Source organism: Macaca mulatta, chromosome 14 (assembly GCF_049350105.2).
Source record: "Macaca mulatta isolate MMU2019108-1 chromosome 14, T2T-MMU8v2.0, whole genome shotgun sequence".
Taxonomy (NCBI): domain Eukaryota; kingdom Metazoa; phylum Chordata; class Mammalia; order Primates; family Cercopithecidae; genus Macaca; species Macaca mulatta.
The window spans coordinates 13,600,699-13,623,426 of NC_133419.1; the positions used below are offsets into that span (position 1 = coordinate 13,600,699).

At 37.6% G+C, this 22,728-nt stretch overlaps 1 protein-coding gene across 1 annotated transcript; it reads right to left on the reverse strand.

Moving 5' to 3' along the window:
- Nucleotides 1–50: 50 nt before the first annotated feature.
- MS4A14 (membrane spanning 4-domains A14) lies at nt 51–20,603 on the reverse strand. The gene is given in 6 exon segments (XM_077964800.1): nt 51–258; nt 260–1,762; nt 11,191–11,289; nt 13,992–14,141; nt 19,071–19,199; nt 20,333–20,603. Coding segments are annotated over 6 exon segments (2,094 nt in total). The 5' UTR covers nt 20,471–20,603; the 3' UTR covers nt 51–183.
- Between the last annotated feature and the right edge of the window lie 2,125 nt (nt 20,604–22,728).

Below are 22,728 nucleotides of genomic sequence, written 5' to 3' on the forward strand. Positions count from 1 at the left end.
CTTCTTGGTCTTGACTGGCTTGACATTCTAGGTTATGTTGGGCTGTTGTGTGCTGGGTTTGGACTTCTCGGTATAGAGCTATCTGCTTTAGGGCTTCTTTCTCTAATAGATCCTGTGTTTGCCAGGGCTGCATTTCAAATTGCCATTCTCTTGCTTTATAATCTTTGTTTCTCCAGCCTTGAGTTATCCATTCAGGGGATTCTTGGCCAAAAGATTGACAGTCTTGGGTTGTCCAGTCTGGAGACTGCCTTTGTGGAGATTGCCAGTATTGGTATTGCTGTATTTGGGATTCTGAATCTTGGCATAACAGTTTTGGCACTTTCTCCACCTGAGCTTGCTGTCCTTCGGCTCGAACATTTTGGGATTGTCCTTTCAGGGATTTCTTCTCTTGGGTCTGCTGGTCTTCGGTTTGCTGATCCTGGATTTGCTTCTTTGAGGGTTGCTCCTCATCAGTCTGCTGGTCTTTAACTTGTCCATCTTTAGATTGTCCTTCTGGGGATTGTTCCCCTTTGGCTTGCTGATCTTCAGCTTGTTGATCTGGGAGTTGCTCTGTAGTTTGATTAAGTTGAACTTGCTTATCTATGGAGTGCCTCTTTGGGGATAGCCAGTCTTTGATTTGCTGGTCTAAGGATTTCCGCTTTGGAGATTGCCAGCCTTTGCTTTGCTGATCTAAGGAATGCCTCTTTGAGGATTTATGGCCTTTGGTTTGCATGTCTAAAGAATATCTCCTTAAGTATCGCAAGGCTTTGGTTTGCTGGTTTAAGGAATACCGTCTTGAGGATTTTCTTCTATGGAGTTCCTCCTCAGATTTCCATTCTTTGGTCTCTTCCGTAACTTCTGATCTAATATCTTGATATGACATTTGTAAAATTTGCTGGTTTTGAGGTTCGGTGTTTTCTGGTTGAAGATCTGGGGGCTGCTGAAGTAGCTGTTGTATTTTAGGGAACTGCATAATATGGGGTGTTGAGGCTTCAGGTAATATGGCATGTGCTGATAGAGCTTGGGATAGCATATCTTGGGAAGGTGTGTCTTGGGGTGGCATGTTGTGGGATGATGTGTCTTGAGATAGCATATCTAGGGATTTCATGTCTTGGGATGTCATGTCAGGCAACAGCATATCTTGAGGTGGTGTGTCTTGGGATAGTATGCCTTGAGGGGGCAGGTCATTAGCTGTCAGATTATAAGACTGTTTGTCATGGGATGTTGTAGACCTAGATGGCATGGATTGTTCTGACAGGCCTTCTACTGGTAGAGCTTGGGATGGCAAGTCTTCAGGTGGTAGATCTTCGAGTTTTAGTATAGAATGGGATGGAAAAACTTGGAGTGACACAGCTTGGTCCTGCGGAAACTGGGTTTGCGTTTGGGAAGGTTGTACAATAGCAGATTGTAGATCTTCATCTTTCATTTGTTTAAATGTAGAGTCTAGCTGAATGGGCATATTTTCTGAGGGCTTTTCCTCTAATGTAGGAGGCAAAGGTTTTAGTTCAATTTCTTCCTCTGAAAATTTGGGAGATGGAAGGATACTTTGCTTTTGTTCATCTGGCACAAATTCCGTACTTTTATTACCTGGTTGGGAGACTAAAGGACTTCTAGAGAGTCTTAACTTGAAGAAAGCATAGCCTCCAAAGAAAACAGAGTGTGCATATGTTGTTGAATCATCACTGGAAAACTCTTCTTGAAGCACAAATTGTAATTGAGCATTTTCTTCTGGGGCAGGTTGTTCACTATTTTGAGTAACATCCGAAGGCAAGAAAAACAGAACCTATAAAACCAAGGATGAGAGTAATTAATATGACAGAATAATATCTGATTTTTTTTTCCAAGTTACTTTTCATCTCTGACTTAAGACAGTAGATAGGAAATAACATCTAAATGAGAAGGCAGAAAACAAATGCCAGCCCTGCCTTTACCATCAACTTATTGGTATTATTTTAGAAAAGTCATCACCTTTTAGTTTTTCAAATATTAAACAGAGGAATTTGATTAAGATTGCCTCAAAAATTCCTCCCATACTTAATATTATAAAGCTTCTGAGACATTTTATATCATCTAGTCAATATTCATATATTCATGCTTAATCTGTAATGGTTTATTGATCACCTAGATGAATTAAATGCTGGGAATCAAAGACAGTTATATGTGGGTTTTTCCCTTAAGGTGCTCACAATTATCTGTACATCAACATATAAATAGATAATAGTAATACAATTCAGCAAATGCAATTGTATACATAGATACTTAGTGCTTTATGGAAACATAGAAGATGACCTGATTCTGAGACAACCTGGAAATGCTTTACAGAAGAGGCAATATTTAATCTATATCTTAACAACTGAGTAGGAATTACTCAGGCATAGACAGTAAGATGAAATAAGACAGGAGTCAGAATCCAGGTAGAAGCAGCAGTGGAATAGCGGGTACAAAAACACAAGCTTGTGATACAGCATGGTGTGATGGCAGAGGGTGAACAGTTAGATATTGCTGATATTATTAGATGGTATGCTAGGCTAGGAAATTTGGACTTTCCTTTACAAATAAGAGAAAGCTATTGGAGTTTTTTAAACAGCTAAGTGACAGCATCTGATACAACCTGCAATGCTTTCCATTAGTTCTCATGTTATTATTATAATTTTTAGGAGGTTGTTACTGAAGCACAACCTACTGCTTTTTATTCTGACTCCATGAGTTACACCTTTCTGAGGTAATTCATGGAGTCAGAATAGACTACTTGTTCTATTTGATGAAGTGGATCAGAACTCAGTGATTAAATGAATTAATTATGCTTACCTCGTTGGGCTAATAGCAGGCCTAGATTGAGAATCTGCACATTCTCTTACATAATACATTGTATTTCCCACTCTCCTAATTAGTTTTTCACACCTATATTTCATCTCTATTGAAGGACTATTTATGTGAGTATAAATGGTACTTTGGAAGAGATTTTTATATTTCTAAGAATCCTCAAACTTTTGTTCCATGTGAATTTTAATTTATTCTTTCATTTAAAAAGAGGTTTGGAAGAATGAATTATAGTTTCTCTGTTTATTCAAGCTCTTAAGTGCTATGATTTTAAATTTCCTCATCATTAATGAGAACTCAGTGATTACCAGATGCTAGACAAAGTTCCAAAGTCATCCCAAAGAATTGGTATGACATCCCTATAAAGTTATTATCCTTCTTTTAGAATTGAGGCAACTGAGGTTGAGAGATGTTAAATAACCAGACCAGTATCATAGAGCTGTTTACCTAGGAAGGATTTAAACATTGTAGTTGAATCCAAGGTCCTGTGCTTTCCTCTCTGATCTATGCTTCTTGTATTAATAACCACCTTTTTCCTACTTCAGGGTGGCTATGACTAAAGATCATGTGAAATAATACTGTCAAGCACAGAAACTGGCACAGAGAAATTTCTCTGTAAATGTAGAGTTCACTTTTCCTTTCCTTTTCTTGAGATCAAGGTACATATTTTATTATTTTTGAATCCCCTGTTGTACTTTGCATGTTACTATGCCATTAGTGGATTAAAGATCTGTATTCACTGAATTCAATTGAAAAGTAATTTAGTATGAGTAACTTACTTTAATATTGTTTCTAAAGGGCTTAAAACAGGGTTTGTACTCTCCTCTAGTTGTATAGTATACAAATAATACAATAAAGGTGAAAGCATAAGATGAAAAATGACAAAAGCCAATACCCATTCATGATTTTTAAAAATCTTCATAACAGAGTAAATTTGCTCTGTAAAAAACCTACAAATAACATCATATTTAAGAGTGAAATGTTGAACATTTTCATCCTAAGATCAAGAAAAAGGAAAGATTGACTATTTTCATCACTTATTTTAAACATTGTATTGGAGGCTACACAGTGTAATAGGGCAAGAAGAATGAGGCATAAAGTTTGGGAGTAAAAATGTCTTTATTAATATTTAAAATGGTTATCTACTAAGAAAATTCTAGGAACTCTATTAAAAAAAAACTATGAGAACTAATAAGTTAGTTTAGAAAGGTCATAGTAGACCAGTATATAAAAATAAATTGCATTTCTATATGTAGGAATGAACATTTAAAAGTAAATTTAAAATACTATGTACAATATCAAGAAAAAATGAAATAATTACAGATAGATTTAACAAAGTATGCATAAGACTTATACATTGAAAATAATAAAATAATGCTGAGTGAAATGAAATGAGATGTAAGAAAATATTGACATGTTTAATGGACATGGATCAGAAGACTACATATTACTAGGAAGTAAATTGTTTATAAATTATCTATAGGTTCAGTACAATTCCAACCAAAATCCCAGCAAGATTTTTGTAGGAATCAATAAACTAATTCTAAAACTTATATGGAAATTCATATGACCTAGAACAGCCAAAACAATTTTGAAAAAGAACAAAGTTGGAAGATTTACACTATCTGATTTCGAGAATCACTCTAGCACAATTTTAGTGGGGCAGAAGAGAAATCTCCATAGAGAACTGAAAAACAATAGAGAAAATCAATGAACCCAAATGTTGATTATTTTAAAAGATCAACAAAATTGATAAACCTTTACATATACTGAAAGGCAAAAAGACAATAAAACAACTAAAACAAGACATAAAAGTGAGGACATTATTACTGACCTTATAGAGAGAAAAAGTATTGTAAAAGAATACTATAAAAAATTGTATCCCAAAAAATCAGATACTGTATAAGAAATGGGCAAATTCCTTGCAACACACAAATTACCTAAAATGATTCAAGAAGAAATAGAAAATCTTGACAGATCCGTAACAAAAAGATTTGTAATCTAAAACTTCCCAACAAAGGAAACTTCTGGATCAGATGGCTTCACCAGTGAATTCCACCAAAATGTAAAGAAAAAAAATATTATTCTCAAACTCTTCTGAAAACTTGAAGAGAAGGGAAAATTGCCTAACGCATTCTATGAGGCCACCATTACCTTGACACCAAAACCAGATAATTATGTCACAAGAAAAGAAAATTACAGATTAATATCCTTTATAAGTGTAGATATAAAAATTGCCAACAAAATATTTGAAAAGGATTATTCTATGATGAAGTGAAATTCATAAGCAAAATACAAGGATGGTACAATAAGAAAATCAACAAATGTAATACATCACATTAATATAATGTTGGAAAACCCACACACAATCATCTCACTTGGAGTAGAAAAGGCATTTGATGAAATGCCTTTCATGAGAAAACCTCTCATAAAACTAGGAAGAGGTGGAAAATTCCTCAATATGTAAAGTTTATTTTTAAAACACACACAGCTCATTTCATATTCAGTGGTGAAAGATTAAAAGCTTTCCCCCTAAGATCAGGAACTGTATAAGAATGCTTTCTTTCAGTGCTGCTATTCAATATTGTACTAAAAGCTCTAGCTAGAGCTATTAGAAAATAAAAGGAAATAAAATTCATCCAAATTAGAAAAGAAGAGATTAAGGCCATCTCTATTTTCAGATGACATGATCTTCCTATATAGAAAATCCTCCCAAATCCACAAGAAAGTTACTAGACCTAATAAAGGAATTCAACAAGGTTGAAGATATAACAGCAACCCAAAAAAATCATTGTTGTTTCTGTATAACAGCAATAAACAATATAAAAAGAACATTTAAAGAGCAATTTCATTTATAATGCCACCTAAAATAATTATATACTTTAGAATAAATCTAACCAAGGGCATGAAAGACCTCTATGCTTAAAAAATAGAAAACATTGCTGAAAGTAATTAAAGACCTAAATAAATGAAAAGACATCTTGTGTTCATGTATAACAAGATTTGAAATTGTTAAGATGTCAGCGCCGCTCAAAGAAATATACAGATTCAATACAATTTCTATCAAAATTCCAACAGTCTTTTTCCCAGAAATGGAAAAATGGATCCTCAAGTTCATATGGAATTTTAAGAGGCCCTGAATAGCCAAAACAACAATGAAAAAGAATAATAAACTTTGAGTGATTATACTTTCCAACTTTGAAACGTACTATGAAGCTACACTAATTAAAACAACATGGGGCCAGGCACGGTAGCTCATGCCTGTAATCCTAGCACTTTGGGAGGCCGAGACAGGTGGATCACCTGAGGTCAGGAGCTCGAGACCAGCCTGGCCAATATGGTGAACCTTGTCTCTACTAAAAGTACAAAAAGTAGCCTGGCACGGTGGCATGCGCCTATAGTCCCAGCTACTCGGGAGGCTGAGGCAGAAGAATTGCTTGAACCCAGAAGGAAGAGTTTGCAGTGACCTGAGATTTCACCACTGCACTCCAGCCTGAGCGACAGAGCAGGACTCCATCTTAAAAACAAAACAAAACAAAACTAAAAAACCAATATATTACCTGGCATAAGGGAAGATATATAGACCAATGGAATCATTCAGAAATAAATGCTCACATATATCACATATATAGTAAATCAGTTTTCAACATAGACACTAAGATATTCAGTGGGGAAAGGAATCTTTTCAACATATGCTGGAATAACTGGGCATCCACATGCAAAATAATAAAGTTGAACCCTTACTTTATACCATATACAAACAGTAATTCAAAATCAATCAAACACTGAGCCTAAGAGCTAAAACTATACATTTCATGGAAAAAAAATTAGAAGAAATCTTCATGACAATTTGGGAATAATTTCATGGATGTGACAAGAAAAGCACAGAAAACAACAACAAAATAATAGATTAATTATAGTTCATAAAAATAAAGAACTTTTGTGCATCAAAAGGTCGTCAAGAAAGTGCAAAGACAACCTACAGAATAGGAGAAAATATTTGCAAATCATTTATCTACTAAGGGACTAAGATCCAGAATATATAAAGAACTCTATAATTCAACAACAACCACAAAAAAACCAGCCCAATTAAGAAACAGGCAATACCATAAAAAATATTTCTCCAAAGAAGATGTGTACATGGATGCTCAACATGAAATTATTAGGTAAAAGCAAATCAAAAGCGTAAGATACCACTTCATACCCGCTAAGATGGCCATTATGTCGGGCTGGGTGCGGTGACTCATGCCTTTAATCCCAGCAGTTCGGAAGGCCAAGGTGGAAGGATGGCTTAAAGGCAGGAGTTCAAGACCAGCCCTGACAACATAGCAAGACCTTGTCTCTACAAAAATAAAAATTTATCTGGGTGTGGTGGCACATGCCTTTTGTCCCAGCTACTCAGGAGACTGAGACAGGAAGATCGCTTGAGCCCAGGAGTTTGAGGCTGTGGTGAGCTGTGATCTTGTGCCACTCTAGCCTAAGTGACAGAGTCTTTGTATAAGAAAGAAAGAAAAAGAAAGAAAGAGAGAGAGAGAGAGAGAGAGAAAGAAAGAAAAAGAAAGAAAGAGAAAGAAAGAAAGGGAGGGAGGGAAAAAAGAAAGAGAAAGAAAAGAAAAGAAAGATGGCCGTGATAAAAACAAATATGATCCAGCAATCCCATTACAGGGTATATATTCAAAGGAAATGAAGACAGTTGGAGAAACATCAGTGCTCCCATATTTATTGCAGTGCTATTCACAAGAGCCAAGATAAGGAATCCACCTAAATGCTTATCTACAGATAAATGAATAAAGAAAATGTAATATATGTATATTATACATACATTATATACTACATATATAATGTATACACACACACAAACAGTGGAATACTATTCAGCCATAAACCAGAATGTAAGTCTGCCATTTGTGGCAACATGAATTAACCTGGAGGACATTATATTAAGTGAAATAAGCCAAGCTGAGAAAGACAAACACTGCATGATCTCACTCAGATTTGGAATCTAAAAAAGTTGATTTCATAGAAGTGAAGACTAGAATAGTGGTTAGCAGAGGCTAGGGAAGGTAGGGAGGTTGGGAGGACCAGGAAAGATTGGTCAATGGGTATAAAATTATAAACAGGAAGAATAAGTTCCCACTTACTATAGATAGTAAGAATAAGTTCTATACATAGTAGCGTGACTATAGCAAGTAACAATGTAGTGTATATTTCCAGGAGGCTAGAAGAGAAAATTTTGAATGTTGTCACTACAAAGAAATGATCAATGTTTAAAGTGATGAATGTGGTAATTACCATAATTTGATCGTTAGAAAATGTAACATGCATTGAAGCATCGCACTGCACCCTATATATAGTACAATTACCATGTGTCAATCATAAATTGAAAATTGAAAATAATTGCTCTCCTTTTTCCCCTGTTGGTTGGTATTGATGGAGATGTGGAGAAATTAGAATCCTTGTACCCTACTGGTGGAAATGTAAGATGGTGCAACCAATGTGAAAAACAGTTTGGCATTTTCTCAAAACGTTAAACATAGAACTTCCATATGACCCAGCAATTTCACTCTTAAATATGTATCCTAAGAATTGAAAACAGGGACTTGAGGAGATATTTTTACACCTATGTTCATAACGGCGTTATTCACAATATGCAAAAGGCAGGAATTTCTGTGTCCATTAACAAATTAATGGCTAAGCAAAATGTGGTATATACACAAAATGGAATTTTATTTAGTCATAGAAGGAATGAAATTTTGATGTATGCTACAACATGGATTAATCTTGAAAATATTATGCTTATTCAAATAAGCCAGTTAGAGAAGGAAAAATATTGTAAGATTCCACTTATATGAGGTCTCTAGAAAAGGCAAATCCATAATATAGAAAGTAGGATAGAGGATACCAGGGGCAATTGGGAGGAGAATCAGGGAGTGATTGTTTCGTGGTACAGAGTTTGTGTTGGGGATGATGAAAAATTTTGGGGCATAGATAGTGGTGAGAGTTACACAACATTAATAATGTATTCAATGATTTGAACAAATGGCTAAAATGAAAAATATTATGTCATATATATTTCACCACAATGCAGAAGAATTACTCTAAAGGTACAGAAATTAAGAGAGTGTAGAATACGTGCAAGGATAGACATATTGGCCAGAGGAACAAAATCAAGTATCCAGAAGAGACCTAAAATAAGTAATAAGTAAATTGATTTTCAACAAAAATACCACAGTGCTGGAGGAAAGCATTGCATTTTCAACAAATGGCGTTATAACAACTGGATATCTCCATGAGGGGGGATGTGCATTAACTTCTAACCTTACCCTACAACTGTATGCAAAAGTTAAGTTAAAATGGACCATACATGTAAACAGAAAATCTGAAATGATAAAACTTCTGTAGGAAAAGAGAGAAGAAAACCTTCATGACTTGGGGGTAGGGAAAACTTTGTTAAACAACACACAAAAAAACCATAACCATAAAAGCAAAAATGATAAATGGAACTTCATCAAATTTAGTTTTTTGAAAGAAGCTATTGAAATGAAAAGGCAAATCACAGAGTGAAACAAATATTTGTAAGGGATTTGTATTAAGAATTAATTAGGCTGCTATAAGGCCAATAAGATGATGATATTCTAATAAAATACAGCTAAATATTTGAACATACATCTCAAAAGAGGATACACAAATGGATAATAAACATATAGCAAGAGTCTCATCATCATTAGTCATCAGGGAAATGTAAATTAAAACTACAATGAGGTGCCACTACATACGCACTAAAATAGCTAAATTATTGATAAAACTGACAGTTTCAAGTGTTCATGATGACGTGGAGCAACTGTCCCTCCCACACGTTGTTGATGAGAATGGAAAGCAATATAGCCACTTTGACAAACTGTTGGATATTTTCTTATAAAGTGAAACATCTGGTTACCATACGATCTCACAATCAAATCCTAGATGCAACACTCCAGGAGAAACAAAAATATGTCCACATAAACATATGAACTCAAATATTCTCAGTAACTTATTGATAATAGTTCAGAACTTTAAACAATCTAAATACCCATCAAAAGGTAAATGGACCGGGAGCAGTGCCACACACCTGTAATCCCGGAACTTTGGAAGGTCATGGTGGGTGTATCACTTGAGCCAAGGAGTTTGAGACCAGCCTGGGCAACATGACAAAACCCTATTTCTACAAAAAAATACAAAAAAAAATTTAGCTGGGGGTGGTGGCGCATGCTTGCAGTCCCAGCTATTTGGGAGGCTGAGGTGGAAGTGTTGCTTGAGTCCAGGAGATTGAGGCTGCAGTGAGCCGAGATAGTGCCACTGCATTCCAGCCTGGGTGATAGAGTGAGGTCTCGACTCAAAAAAAAAAAGGGTAAATTGATAAACAAATTGTGATGTACCCATACATAAAGGGAATGGATTCTTGATAGAGGCAACACCATGGATGACTCTCAAAAACATATTTCTGTGTGGAAGAAGCCATAGAAGCCATATACAGAGAGTACTTACTTATGATTCCATGAGTATGAAATTTTGGAAAGTCAAAACCAATCTAGGTGATGAGGACATTGACTGCAAAGGGGTTCAGTGAACCTTTTGGGATGATAGGAATGCACTATATACCTTGATTGTGATGGTAACTCAACATAGGTACATTTTGTTGTTTATAAATGATACTTCTATAAAGTTGATGTAAACAAGAAGAGAGAAATGAAAACTCCACGAATCACAAGGCCTGTACTGGTATTGGGGACTTAGCAGGCAGGCTCTGGAGACACACCACGAGGGTCAGAATCCTGATGTTATATGATACTGGAGAGGTTATTCAGCCTCTTTGTGCCTTACTTCCTTCATATATAAAATAAGGATGTTATAGTTTTGTTAAGATTAAGTTGGTGCTCAGTGATTAAAACAGTGACTGACATAGTCAGAATTCTGTAAATATAAACTATAACAATTATTGTAAATACTATGTAGTATCAGTATTAATAGGTTTTTTCCCTACCTCTTTTCTGGTGGTGGAACTGTGTCACACATCTTATGATCCAAGAATACACACCCCATGTCACAGTAACTTGGGATCCCATTAAGTCTGATATTACATATTTTTGGCAGGGACATAAAGAGCTATGTCTGAACAAAGATGACTGAGTATAAAGCAGATAGTACAAGAAGGGAAAGCATAGTTGTTTCAGAGGGTAGGGTGAGCTTCAATCTTAAGCTTGCGCCTCTCTGACCTTCCTAAATTTAGATGTTTTACTTCAGCATCTGAGCTTGCTGCTCTTCCTGCTAATAAACCAGACATCATCGTGTGCAGTATCCCAACAGGAACAGGCACCTGTTCTCTTAATAATATTAAGAGACATCAGAACATACCTCATCTGACTGTGTCCAGCACTTGCTTCTAAAGGATGCAATAGTCACAGAGATGCTGAGCTCTGCTATGCTGATGATCAGTAAGACTGACAAAATTCCCTGCAAATAATGAGGAGAAATAAATGGCATTTGAAATGAGAGTGGTTATTTTAAATATGTAAGCTGAGAACCCCTTACACTGTATCACCAAGTATGGGAAAACTATATGTTGGATGGTTCTGTAGCCATCAGACATGCACAAGTTTCATCTTATGTCTTTCTGATAAGGCAGGGATAACAAACTCCAGTGTCCATGGGAGCTGGGCAACCATTGTGAACTAAACAAGGAGACAGTAGATATATGATTTGATGTAGAGATATGAATTGATGCATTCATAGGAGGCATCAATTCCAGCCAATTGTTGTCCTGTAGGAACATGGATACCATGCCTATTTTGTTTGTTTTTCCCTAAAAAGCCAGATAGAACATACATACAGGCTGGATGTAGCCCACAGATTGCCATTTTGCCCATTTTGCTTTAAGGTAATGTTTAGATTGAGAAGTAACATGGTACCTTATGGTGCCTCAAAAGTTTAAACTATGAAGACAGAAAGACCTGGGTTAAAGTGGATCCAAGGTCGGGCTGGGCGCGGTGGCTCATGCCTGTAATCCCAGCACTTTGGGAGGCCAAGGCAGGCAGATTAACTGAGGTTGGGAGTTCGTGACCAGCCTGACAAACATGGAGAAACCCCGTCTCTACTAAAAATACAAAAGTAGCTAGACCTGGTGGTGCATGCCTGTGATCCCAGCTACTCGAGAGGCCAAGGCAGGAGAATTGCTTGAACCCAGTGTATTTCTGAATCTTGGTTTCCCTGCAGTACACCAAAAATCTTAGATATTCAATATGTGTTGGTAAAACTGAAATGTATGAAGACCCCATTGTATGCAATTTACTCACTTTCTCCATTGAACAAGATATACCTGGTCTTGGATTTTGTGGAACTTACATCATGGTAAGGGAGGCAGACAATAAGAAGTAATTAGGTAATTATTTACTTAACTAAATTGTGATAAATGCTGTGAAGAAGGATTGCGAGCAATGCACTACTATAATGGGGGTCTATGCAGATATGAGCGTAGAGGTGTGGTCAGGAAGAACTTAAAGAAGTGATATTTCAGTTGAGATTTAAGTATGAGGATGAGTTAATTGTGTAACTGGCCTGGTGACCCTTCAAAGCAGGAAGAAGCTGATCCTATGATCATCTTGGGGCCGTGGATACTTGACACATTAAGGGATTCTAGGAAGTGGCCGGAGTGTGGAGTGAGAAGAATGAAGTCCTGGAATAATGTCAGAAAGGTGGGTAGGATAGGTGTTACAGGGTTTGGTAAGGCCCTTAAGATATGGGTCTTAATCATCAGATGTTTTACAGGAAGCCATTAAGTAATTGCTCAGATTTATATTTTTAAATGATTACTCTGGCCACAGTATAGAAAATAGATTGGTCTTTAGGACAGGGGTCAGCCCAAGAGACATCTAAAGCCCACTGTTTTGGCTCTTTTAGCTTATGATGTTTGGGTTACAGCAAGAAATTGTTAAGTTATATAAGTGAGAACCAGGAAGAGACTGTTCATGGTTCTGTATGCAGGTAACTAATCTTGCAATATCCATCCATGGAGAGTAGGAAATAGCAGAATTTCCTATATCTGGAGATTTAACCCTTTCTGTATATACAAGTTCTTCCTTGTATATACCAACATAACAAACAGTAGTAGGCTCCTGTCCATTCGGCAATGGCCAAGAATTATAATATTGTCTCATGTTCTTGGCCCACTTAGAACAGGGTTTTATTGCTTATGTTGTTTTCTGGCTTTCTTTAGTAATCTCTCATAAGCCTAATTTCAGAATTTATCTCAGAACACATGAGAGGGTCCCTAGGACCATCTCACTGAGTGATTGTGAGGATTAAATAAACTCTTGTATTCAGGAGCTAGCTTCTCATTTCTTATTTACTGAGGAAGACCATTTTCTGTGATTCCACTTTATTTCCCTTCAGCAGATTCAAATAGTCTTCAAATTGTAGAACCCAAGCCTCAAGATATAGCTGATAGGAATAAAATAAAACCCCAGGACTTGCTTAGGGAACTAGAGAGAAAGGCCTATTGGAGTCACTGACATGCTTAAAAATAATGTCATTGATTACTTGTTAGATAAACACTTTAAATTGTACAGACAATTACATTTCCTGGTAAAAGATCTCTCATCTGCTTTAATGAATAAAATTGCTACAATTATGTGAAATAATATATGTCTTAAGCTTATAAAAATCCTTACTTTATTAAATGACTTCTAAATACCTTCCCCCACTGTATTTTGATCTTAGTGTTATTGAGCAAACTTTTAGATCATTTTGTTCATTAATGCTGAAACAGTAATATTTAATTCAATCTGTGTCCATAATAATTGTATTAGCTAAACCTATTAACTATTTAACCGTGCAAGGTACTGTTTTAATTTAAGCAATCCTCACAACAACCCATGAGGTAAGCATTCTTATTATGTTCATTTTCCACTTGAGGAAAACCAAGTCTTAGAGGGAATACAATATTAGGCCAAGGTAACAAACTTATGCGAACAGGATTCAAGTCCAGAAAATATCGCTCCTTAATCATTGCAACAATAACCCCACAGTACCCTTCTCAACCGTCAGTTCAAATGCTCACACAACTTCAGTTAATAAAATAAAAATCAATGAATCATTACATCACGGACACAGTTCACATAAGATTTTAGAGATTCATCATGCAAAATAAGACCACTTACAATGAAAAGAGTTCTACCCAAAACACATATTTCTTCAACAGAAGACGTCTGGCAGTACTTGTCTTGATGTCTATAGCTGAAAATGATTAAAGTAATCCCAGTTATCGCAACCAAGGAACTGATAACATTCATGCTCGTGACACCTTGACCCTGAAAGATAATTAAAAAATAATAAAATAAACAAAATCAAAACCAAAGCAAAAATACCTTGTAAGAAATTCTTAATGCTTTTATCTTTCCAGATACTTCTCAGGGAAGAGTTGTTCCATCAGGTCAGTATGATTGGAAGGCTTAATAAACTAAATTCTGACTCATTAAAGTCAGAAGACAAACCAAGTTTTAGAATGGGCCAAGGATGCTCTATGGCTAATGCTAAAGAAAATGTTCATTTCATCCCATTTTATCTCGTTTTATCCCCACCATCTTTCATAATCTGGAAGCAGTACAATGTGTTAGCAAATATATTTGCTTGGAAATGAAACCTCATTTCAAGTCCAAGTTTCATTGGGACCTTATGCAAGCAACCGAATCTCTTGGAATCTCAATTTCTGCCTTTAAAAATGTGAATGTGTCACCTTTTAGGGTAGTACCCATTTATTCATTTATTTCATAAATATTTAATGTGCACCAGATACGTGTGAGTACTGCATTAGGCCCTGGTGGAGACACAAAAATGAACAAAAGAGGTGACATCCTGCAATCACGCAGTTTACAGTCATTCCCTGGGAGAATTCAAGCGATAATCAACAGAATCATGAACATTTAAAGATGTTAACCTATTTGGACTGGAGTTTAAAGGTGTTCTTTCTTGAACTCAGTGTTCCAATAAGAATATTTCACATTGCCCCACCCAATTCCTTTTATTCATTCCTATTTTTTGTGGGAGAGGGAGTGGCGGGTGGGTGGGGTATGTATATCTGAGTTCCTTTAAAGGAAAGGGATCATCCGATTTTTTCCTTCCTACCCACTCCCAGGACTGATATCACTCTTTTAAAGGAAAAATAAAGAAAAGCTTCCCCTTTCCATTTATCAGGTATTTGCTGTACCTTCATTGATTGTCTTATGACTACTGTGGTGGAAAATACAATGATGCATTTACACAGCCAGTCCTTTCTGGAACAGTTTGTGGCTTGATGTCGCAAACCTCAAAAGTGTACTTGTGACTTAATATTTACCTCAGTCCCAGGTTTTTAATTGCAAATAGGCACTTTGGCAGAAAAATGCACAGGAACATATAGATAGGCCATCTCTCTCTTGGTCTTTAGTGCCCTTGTTTTCTCAAGACTCTATTTTGGCTCCCATAGGACATTTTACAGACTAAGATCTCTAGATAATCAATCCCTCATGTGTATTGGGCTTTACAAAGAACATGCCCAGCCTATTCTCTTCTGATTCTCATTATACTTTTGTGATGTAGGAAGGACATTTGTTGTTATCCCCATTTTACAGATAAATGGACATCAGGAAGTAAGTGACTGTGAGCAATCACTTTCACGGTTTGTGAAAAGGCTGTGATGAAAAGTCAGGTCTTCTGATGCCTGGATCAGCATCCTGCCCCCATCATTCCTGCCCATCTCCATCTGTATAGCTCTCAGTGAGTCAGGAGTAGGTTTTCCTTACCCATAGTCTATTTCTCAGCTCTGGAAGGAAGTCAATACAGGGAGAACACCATTTGGGGCTTCATCCTCATTGTCTGCATGTATTTCCATAAGCAGGGGTGGAAACATTTATTCCCCCTCCCCTCAGAATGTCTCTATGGCTTGTAACTATCCCTAGAGGAAATTGGCAGAGGACCATAAGAACAGAGTTAAACTGACTTTCAGAGAGGCCCACATCCCCAGGACCTTAAACGAGATCAGAGTGGTTAGAAAGGAGTATGAACATTTAAGCATCATCCTGCCTTTTATAAGTAATGTCTCATTAAACCCTCAAAATAACCCTTGGAAGTAGGTACTTTTCCCTTCAGGTTAACAGAGAAGTGAGTGATAGCCTTGGTTCAATCCTAGAACAATCCAGCATCGATGCCCAAACTCTTTTTTCCAGACCTTGGACAGGCTCTAAAGAAAAGCCTCGGTTGGTATTGGAGATAGGGCTAGGATTGGGAGGAAGAATTACTGAGATCTTAGGATTGAGTTTGGTTAGAGCAAGGTTTCTCAACCTTGGTACTATAAACATTTTTCGTTGTCTAATTTTTGTGTTGTGGGGAGGCTGCCCTGTGCATTTTAGATGCTTAGAAATGTCCCTGGCCTCTACTCACTTGTTGCCAATAACACCAATTGTAATGACCAAAAATGTCTTCAGCAGTTGTCCAGTATTTCTGGGTCCTGGGAGTGCAGGGCAGGGAATTACCCCTAATTACAAACAGTGAATTACAGGGGTACAGAATGGTTTCCCATAAACAACTCTTTTAGTTTACTTGACCAGGGAAATGGGAACCAGTGTAAGAATGTCTGTGGGGCAAAGAGTGGCACTGGCAAATAGGGATGATCTGAACTGCAACTTTGACATGTACAGATTTTCCTGACAGTTAACTTTACTAAAGGCTTTATACATAAAGATGATAGAAAACAATAGAAGATTTCAAAATTTATGTAGTTTAAGTGACTTACCAGAATTTTTGACTTCGTATCGGTTACTGTGTAATATCCTGTAAGAATAAACTGTTAAGAAGACAAGAGACAAAAGTTAACAGGTGATGTGTTTGACCACCTTGCAATATAATTTCTCTTGGATTCACAAAATATCTGTTTGTGAATCTCCAAGACCATCCAATTTTTCCACCTGAGCATCAGAGAGTAGGGAAGGTAGGCATAGGTAGGGTAGGAAGAAACTCGGCTGAATTCACTCAGCACTGAACAAGCACTCTCTGCCAGGGTCAGCTGGGACAAGCAGGCTCCTCTAAGATCCAGAGGACACCACCCAGATGTTTGGTCCAACTGGGGCTCCAAAAAAAGATTCCTGAGCTCTGGGTCTTGAAGAGAAGAAGAGGAACTGTGCCTGTTCTGAGCAGGTGAAGGGAGATTTTCTCAAGGAAGACCCCTCTAAAGGCTGATACGGGGACTGATACCTAGTGTAGTTATCAGAGTCCCTCATTTCCCATGAGTGTAGAACCTAGTGCCACCTCAGGAAAATGAGAACTCTGTCACTCCATGTGGAGCCCCTTACTTTTTTAATGTTCTGAGGATGGGAACTTTCCCTGTGGGAACTGACTTGGACCTTGGGGACATCTGGGTCTTAGAGTCCAAGGATCTGCAGCTGACTTGCGGAGATCAGAAAGTTACCTTTGATACCTCCCTCCACTTCACTCCCCACATTGGATTGCCAAGTCCTGTCATTTCTACCTCCAAGTCACTCTCAAGGCTTTCCATCTCTAGCTCCATTGCCGCCAAACTAGTTCAGGGAAACTCCTTCCTCATCCCTCATCCACGTGATTGCAGCCTCCTCTCATTGGATTCTCCTAAGTTTACTGTTATAATTGAATTAATTTCTCACTCGAGAAACACAATGATACTTCAACAAGTCTTCAAATGTCTCTATCCTCTTTAAACATTTTCAGTGGATTTCCCATGCTTTCACATTGAAGTTCCATGTTCTTAACATGACTAACGGGTTGGCACAACCTGGTTACACTCTACCTTTATAGCCTCATTTTGTGCCATCACGATAGATTCGTTGGTCTTCTTTTGGTTACTCTTTCCCACATCAAGCCCTTGGCTCATGCTTTATCTTTGCCAGGGATGCTTTTCTCCCACTTTGCCTAGTGAGCAGCTATGCAGAAAGCACTTCCCTGACCTCCGTGGTCAGGTGAGTCCTCTGTTAAACCCTCACATGGCACCTGGAACTCTTCTCTTAGAGTACTTGACACAAATGTAGGAACAGATATTTGGGGTTACTTTTGACTTTTTCATGTCTAGTCTCCCAGTTAGATGACAAACTGTCTAAATCTAAGAACAATTCACCACTTCTCTCAGAGAGGAGCTGTTTTCCAGTATTCTCAGTCTCAGCACCTAGGATGCTATCGAGGACACGGTATGTGCTCAGTAAATATCCTTTAAGTGAAAAGTAGAGTTTTCAAAAGCAGCAGGCCAGAACCTCATTTTAACTCACACATGCAGATTACACAGAGTCACACTGGGACAATTCTGTTGTGAAATGAGAAAGTGAGGGGTTGGTCTGTTTGATTTTCTACAGTATGGCATGTAAAGTTTGAAAATCATGTTGAATATTACATTATGTATATTGGGAAAATGAAAACACTGCTGGTTGTTTCTGAAATGCACATTATAGAAAAGGCATGGAATATTTCTGTTTATCAAAAGAGACTATGGATTTTTAATAGTTAGAGATAGTGGCCTAATTTATTCATTATTTTACCTATTTGTTCATTGATTGATTGATTGACTCATTCATTCGTTCATGCACACTATGCCTCAAGCATGATTCTAGATTCTCAGAATATAACAACTAAAACAGATGGTAATATTGCTGTCTTCTCAGGAGTGTATGTTACAGCAGGAGAAGCTATAATGAGTCTGTCCTTAACTATTATGGCACAAAATTAGGAATCCAGGCTGTGGAGAATGGATAGAAATAGCATTGTACTAAGAATAATATTTATGGCTATATGATTATCTAGAGGAGTGCCACTCATAAAATTGTCTCTGGGGCTAAGAAGGAGGATGAGCGATGATAATCTTAAAATTCTTTTAAAGCTTTCAGAGTCTGTGATTTCATAAGTGCTAGCTAGATATGTTTGGTTATTCTCTACTTTTGGGCTCAGTTTCCTTATTTGCAAAGGAGAAAGTAGGATATTTGTGCATCTAATCTCCCGGGTTAGTAGTGAGGACCAAATGTCTTACTATACACACAAGGGCTTTGGAAACTTTCAAGCAGCTGAGAGTAGTTATTACAATGATGATGGTAGTGCAATGACCAAATGGAGTTGCTGCTTTTGCCATGAAGGGAACTGCCTTTTTTGGTCTCCTGGAGGGCCGTATCTATGGAATTCATTACCCTAGCACGTGAAGCAGTTCAAATCTATCTTTACAGCAATTTCTCCAAAGCTTCTAAAGTACTCACAATAAGTGCTCCCCAAAATGGATATCCCGTGAGGACAACAAGGGGAAATCTTTGGGAGAAACGGATGTAATTAAGTACAAACATAGTTCCAAGGCCCACAATGATTAGAGCAAGCAGGATCTGGGTAGCCTGTGAGGAGAGAAATGGGTACATGAGGTTACAAGTATCCAAGCCCCTGTGGGCTACCCCAGGTCCCTCAGGGTGTGCCTCCATGGCACACTTTTCCCTCCATCCAAATGCCTTCCTCTCTTATTTGTCAATCATTCTCAGATTGTTAAGAGACTCAGTTCAATGTGTTTCCTTTTCACTTTGCTTGCCTGGATCCTTCAACTTCAAATCCTTCACTTTTATTCTTTATTATTTTCTCTCCTCCCTGGGGTTACCAATTAATCTTATATCAGACAGATTTGAGTACGTGTCTGACTACCCCCAGATTATAAGCTTCTTGAGCACAGGGACTACAAACTATTCACCTTTACATTTTGTTTTTCTTCTGTCTCACCTGTTTCCTATTATTATCCTAACAGCCCCCACCCCCGCATTTTCCAGCATTCAGTATAGGCTTTTGGAATTGGGGCTTGTTCCAGTTGTCTAAAAGTTTTAAAAGTCTGATGAGTGGAGAACCTGGGATGAGCTTGTATTTCACCTTCCTTTCATCCAAGGACCCAACTAGGGAGGAGAATAGGCCAGTGGGCCTATCAGCTTGCAGGAGTCTGCAGGGAAAAGAATAGCAGCAGTGGTTCTCAGGGCGCAACTTCTCTAGCAGTCTAGATTTTGTCCCCAGGCCACATCTCTGGGCTATGGCACCCCAAGTAATGATTTTTGCTGTTTGTACAAAGGATGGAGGCTGTGCATACAGCTCTCCCCTGGGTGCATTTGTGATGAAAAACGTTGTATATGCCTTATCATTTGGTTCACTGTGGAGCTTTGAATATGGATTTTGAAGCACTCCCAGTTCCTTTAAGAGCACGAAGGGGAAGTCAAACTTCTGCACTTAAGGTTTCTTAGCTTCAAGGGAGGTTCCACCACACCCTGAAGTCACTTCCTCAATGAGATATTTTAAAAAGTTATACTAGTTTCTTGCTTCCCCCTCTGCTGGGATTCAAAGATCAGTACTAATTTCTCATGAAACGTGAAGGGGGAAAAGTAGAATTAACTCCCTCCCTGAAAATAATAGCACAGAGGTATCTCTGCAGACATACATGAATAAATGAGCTTCTTTCCTCCCCTTTGGGAGGATCTATTGATTGGAGAGGACTTACCCCCAAGACTCTTGGCTCTCCCTTCAGAAAATCCAGCAGAGAGCTATGAGGTCTGTAGGGAAATGCAGTCCATACAGTTTCATTTGGTTTTACATTGATGACGTGAGTTGGCCTTTTTTCCTGGGATGGTGACTCCATGATTCAATGCAGAACTCTAGTAAGAGAAAGAGTGAGCAAACATTGCTGCCCAGATCATGGCCTACCTCTCCACCAGAGTCACATGGAGCCTTTAGAGATGAGCCCTTAGTGATGACTCTACTCAGTAGTAGAACCTCAGAATCATAGTTGAGTCACAGAGTTTTAGAATTCTAGAGCATGCCCAGCCCCCCATCTTCCTGGTGAAAAGTACTGTATCCAGAAGGCCTCCTCTCTTGTCAATTTGCTTACAAACATATGGTAAACACAGAATAGATGGTATATACAAAACAAGTCCTTACACATATGTTCATGAGTTATAAAGGAACTAAAACTTATGGAATATTTCTTATGTTCCAGGAACTGTGTAGAAGGTGTTTTGTTTGTGTTGACATGCACTAACATTTATTCTCTTAACAGTTCTACAATGCTGAGACTGAGGAAAAGCAAGGTTATGTCACCCAAAGGCATACGGGACGGGGGAAGGGGTAAACTCAACTTGCCCTGTCTCCAAAATCTATGTTTTCTAAACTCAACTGTGCTTCTACCCTCCTTCAAAAGGAGTTTCTCACTTTTACTTGATGAATTTTCTAACTTACTGTTTAACCATATTCCTCTGTATTATAAAAATCAGTAGTTAACTTTGAATCTCAATTTTTTTCCATCTTTATTGAGGTATATTTGACAAAAATTATATATATTTAGGGTGTGCTACATGTTTTGATATACATCGACATTCCAAAATGATTACCACAATCCAGCTAATTAACATATCCGTCATCTCACGTAGTTATCTTTTTTCTTTTTCTGTAGTAAGAACATTTAAGAACATTGAACAATTCTTTGCATTTTCAAATTAAAAAACAATCAGTAGTAAAGATGCTATAGGACCAGATGGAGTTGCCCCTTTACAATAGATAATATTTTAGCTTTCATAAAGTTAAGTAAGACTAATGATAGTCAAATCCTTCCTAGTTTGAACTACACAAATACTAATTAAAACAACAGAAACTGCCTTTAGAAATTTTGCTTCCCATATTGATCCTTTTTATTCCTAAATTTGTTACAATTTTAACTATGAGATCATGAAGGCAAATTGTTTCATAAAACTAAAACCAATGTATACACATAATAACTTATTTCCTGGTTTGTAGGGACCATGGATAGCAGGGTGTCTCAAAATTAGCACTGATGGCATTTGGACTCAATCATTCTTTGTTGTAGAAAGTTATAAGATATGTATTTTTTAAACTATGCTACTCTTCAAGTTTATTTAGGAAACCTCATATGCATAGAGAATGCAAAGTTAAACTGCAGCCACACTGGAATTTCCATAATTGCCCAAGAAATTGAGTTTAATGCAGCGGTCCACATAGAACATATTACACAAAGAACAGACAAGATAATTGCGGCAATGACTGGGAAGAAAGAATATGCCCATGTGGTACAAAGTGCAGGGGTGATGATCTGAATTACAAAATTGTGCTATAGATCAAAATAGAGGTAATACCCAAACAAACAGACATTATTATTTTCAGTGTGAACACTATTTGGCTCCAAGTTAGAAACAGAAAACATGCCACTCAGAGACAGATTATCTGTAACTTGTTAAGAAGACTAAGATGCCTTCATTGACTCCTTCCCTGAAATAATAGAAAAGAACATAGTTTATGTGCCAACTAAATATTTATTTTATTTATTTATTTAAAATAAATGAATTCAAAGACTATATGTAGTCCATTTTTATTTTTATTTATTTATTTTATTTATTTTGAGATGGAGTTTTGTTCTTGTAGGCCAGGCTGGAGTGCAATGGTGCAGTCTCTGCTCACTGCAACCTCTGCCTCCCGGGTTCAAGTGATTCTTCTGCCTCAGCCTCTCGGGTAGCTGGAACTACAGGCACGCACTGCCGTGCCCGGCTAATTTTTTGTATTTTTAATAGAGATGGGGTTTCACCTTGTTGACCAGGCTGGTCTCGAACTCCTGACCTCAGGTGATCTGCCCACCTCGGCCTCCCAAATTGCTGGGATTACAGGCATGAGCCACTGTGCCAGGCCAAGAAGGCCGTTTTAAAACAATAAAATGAGCGCCACTGGTTGGTGCCACAGGTTTGCAGAGATTTGGGTTTACATGGTACGATTCATGGGAGGCAGGGACATGCTTGCTGTGTGTTCAGAGGTAACCCTGAGCACTTGAGAAACTCTCTTTGCTGCCTTCCACCTAATGGCTCATGAAAAAGGGCCCAGCAGATCTGTTTCTCA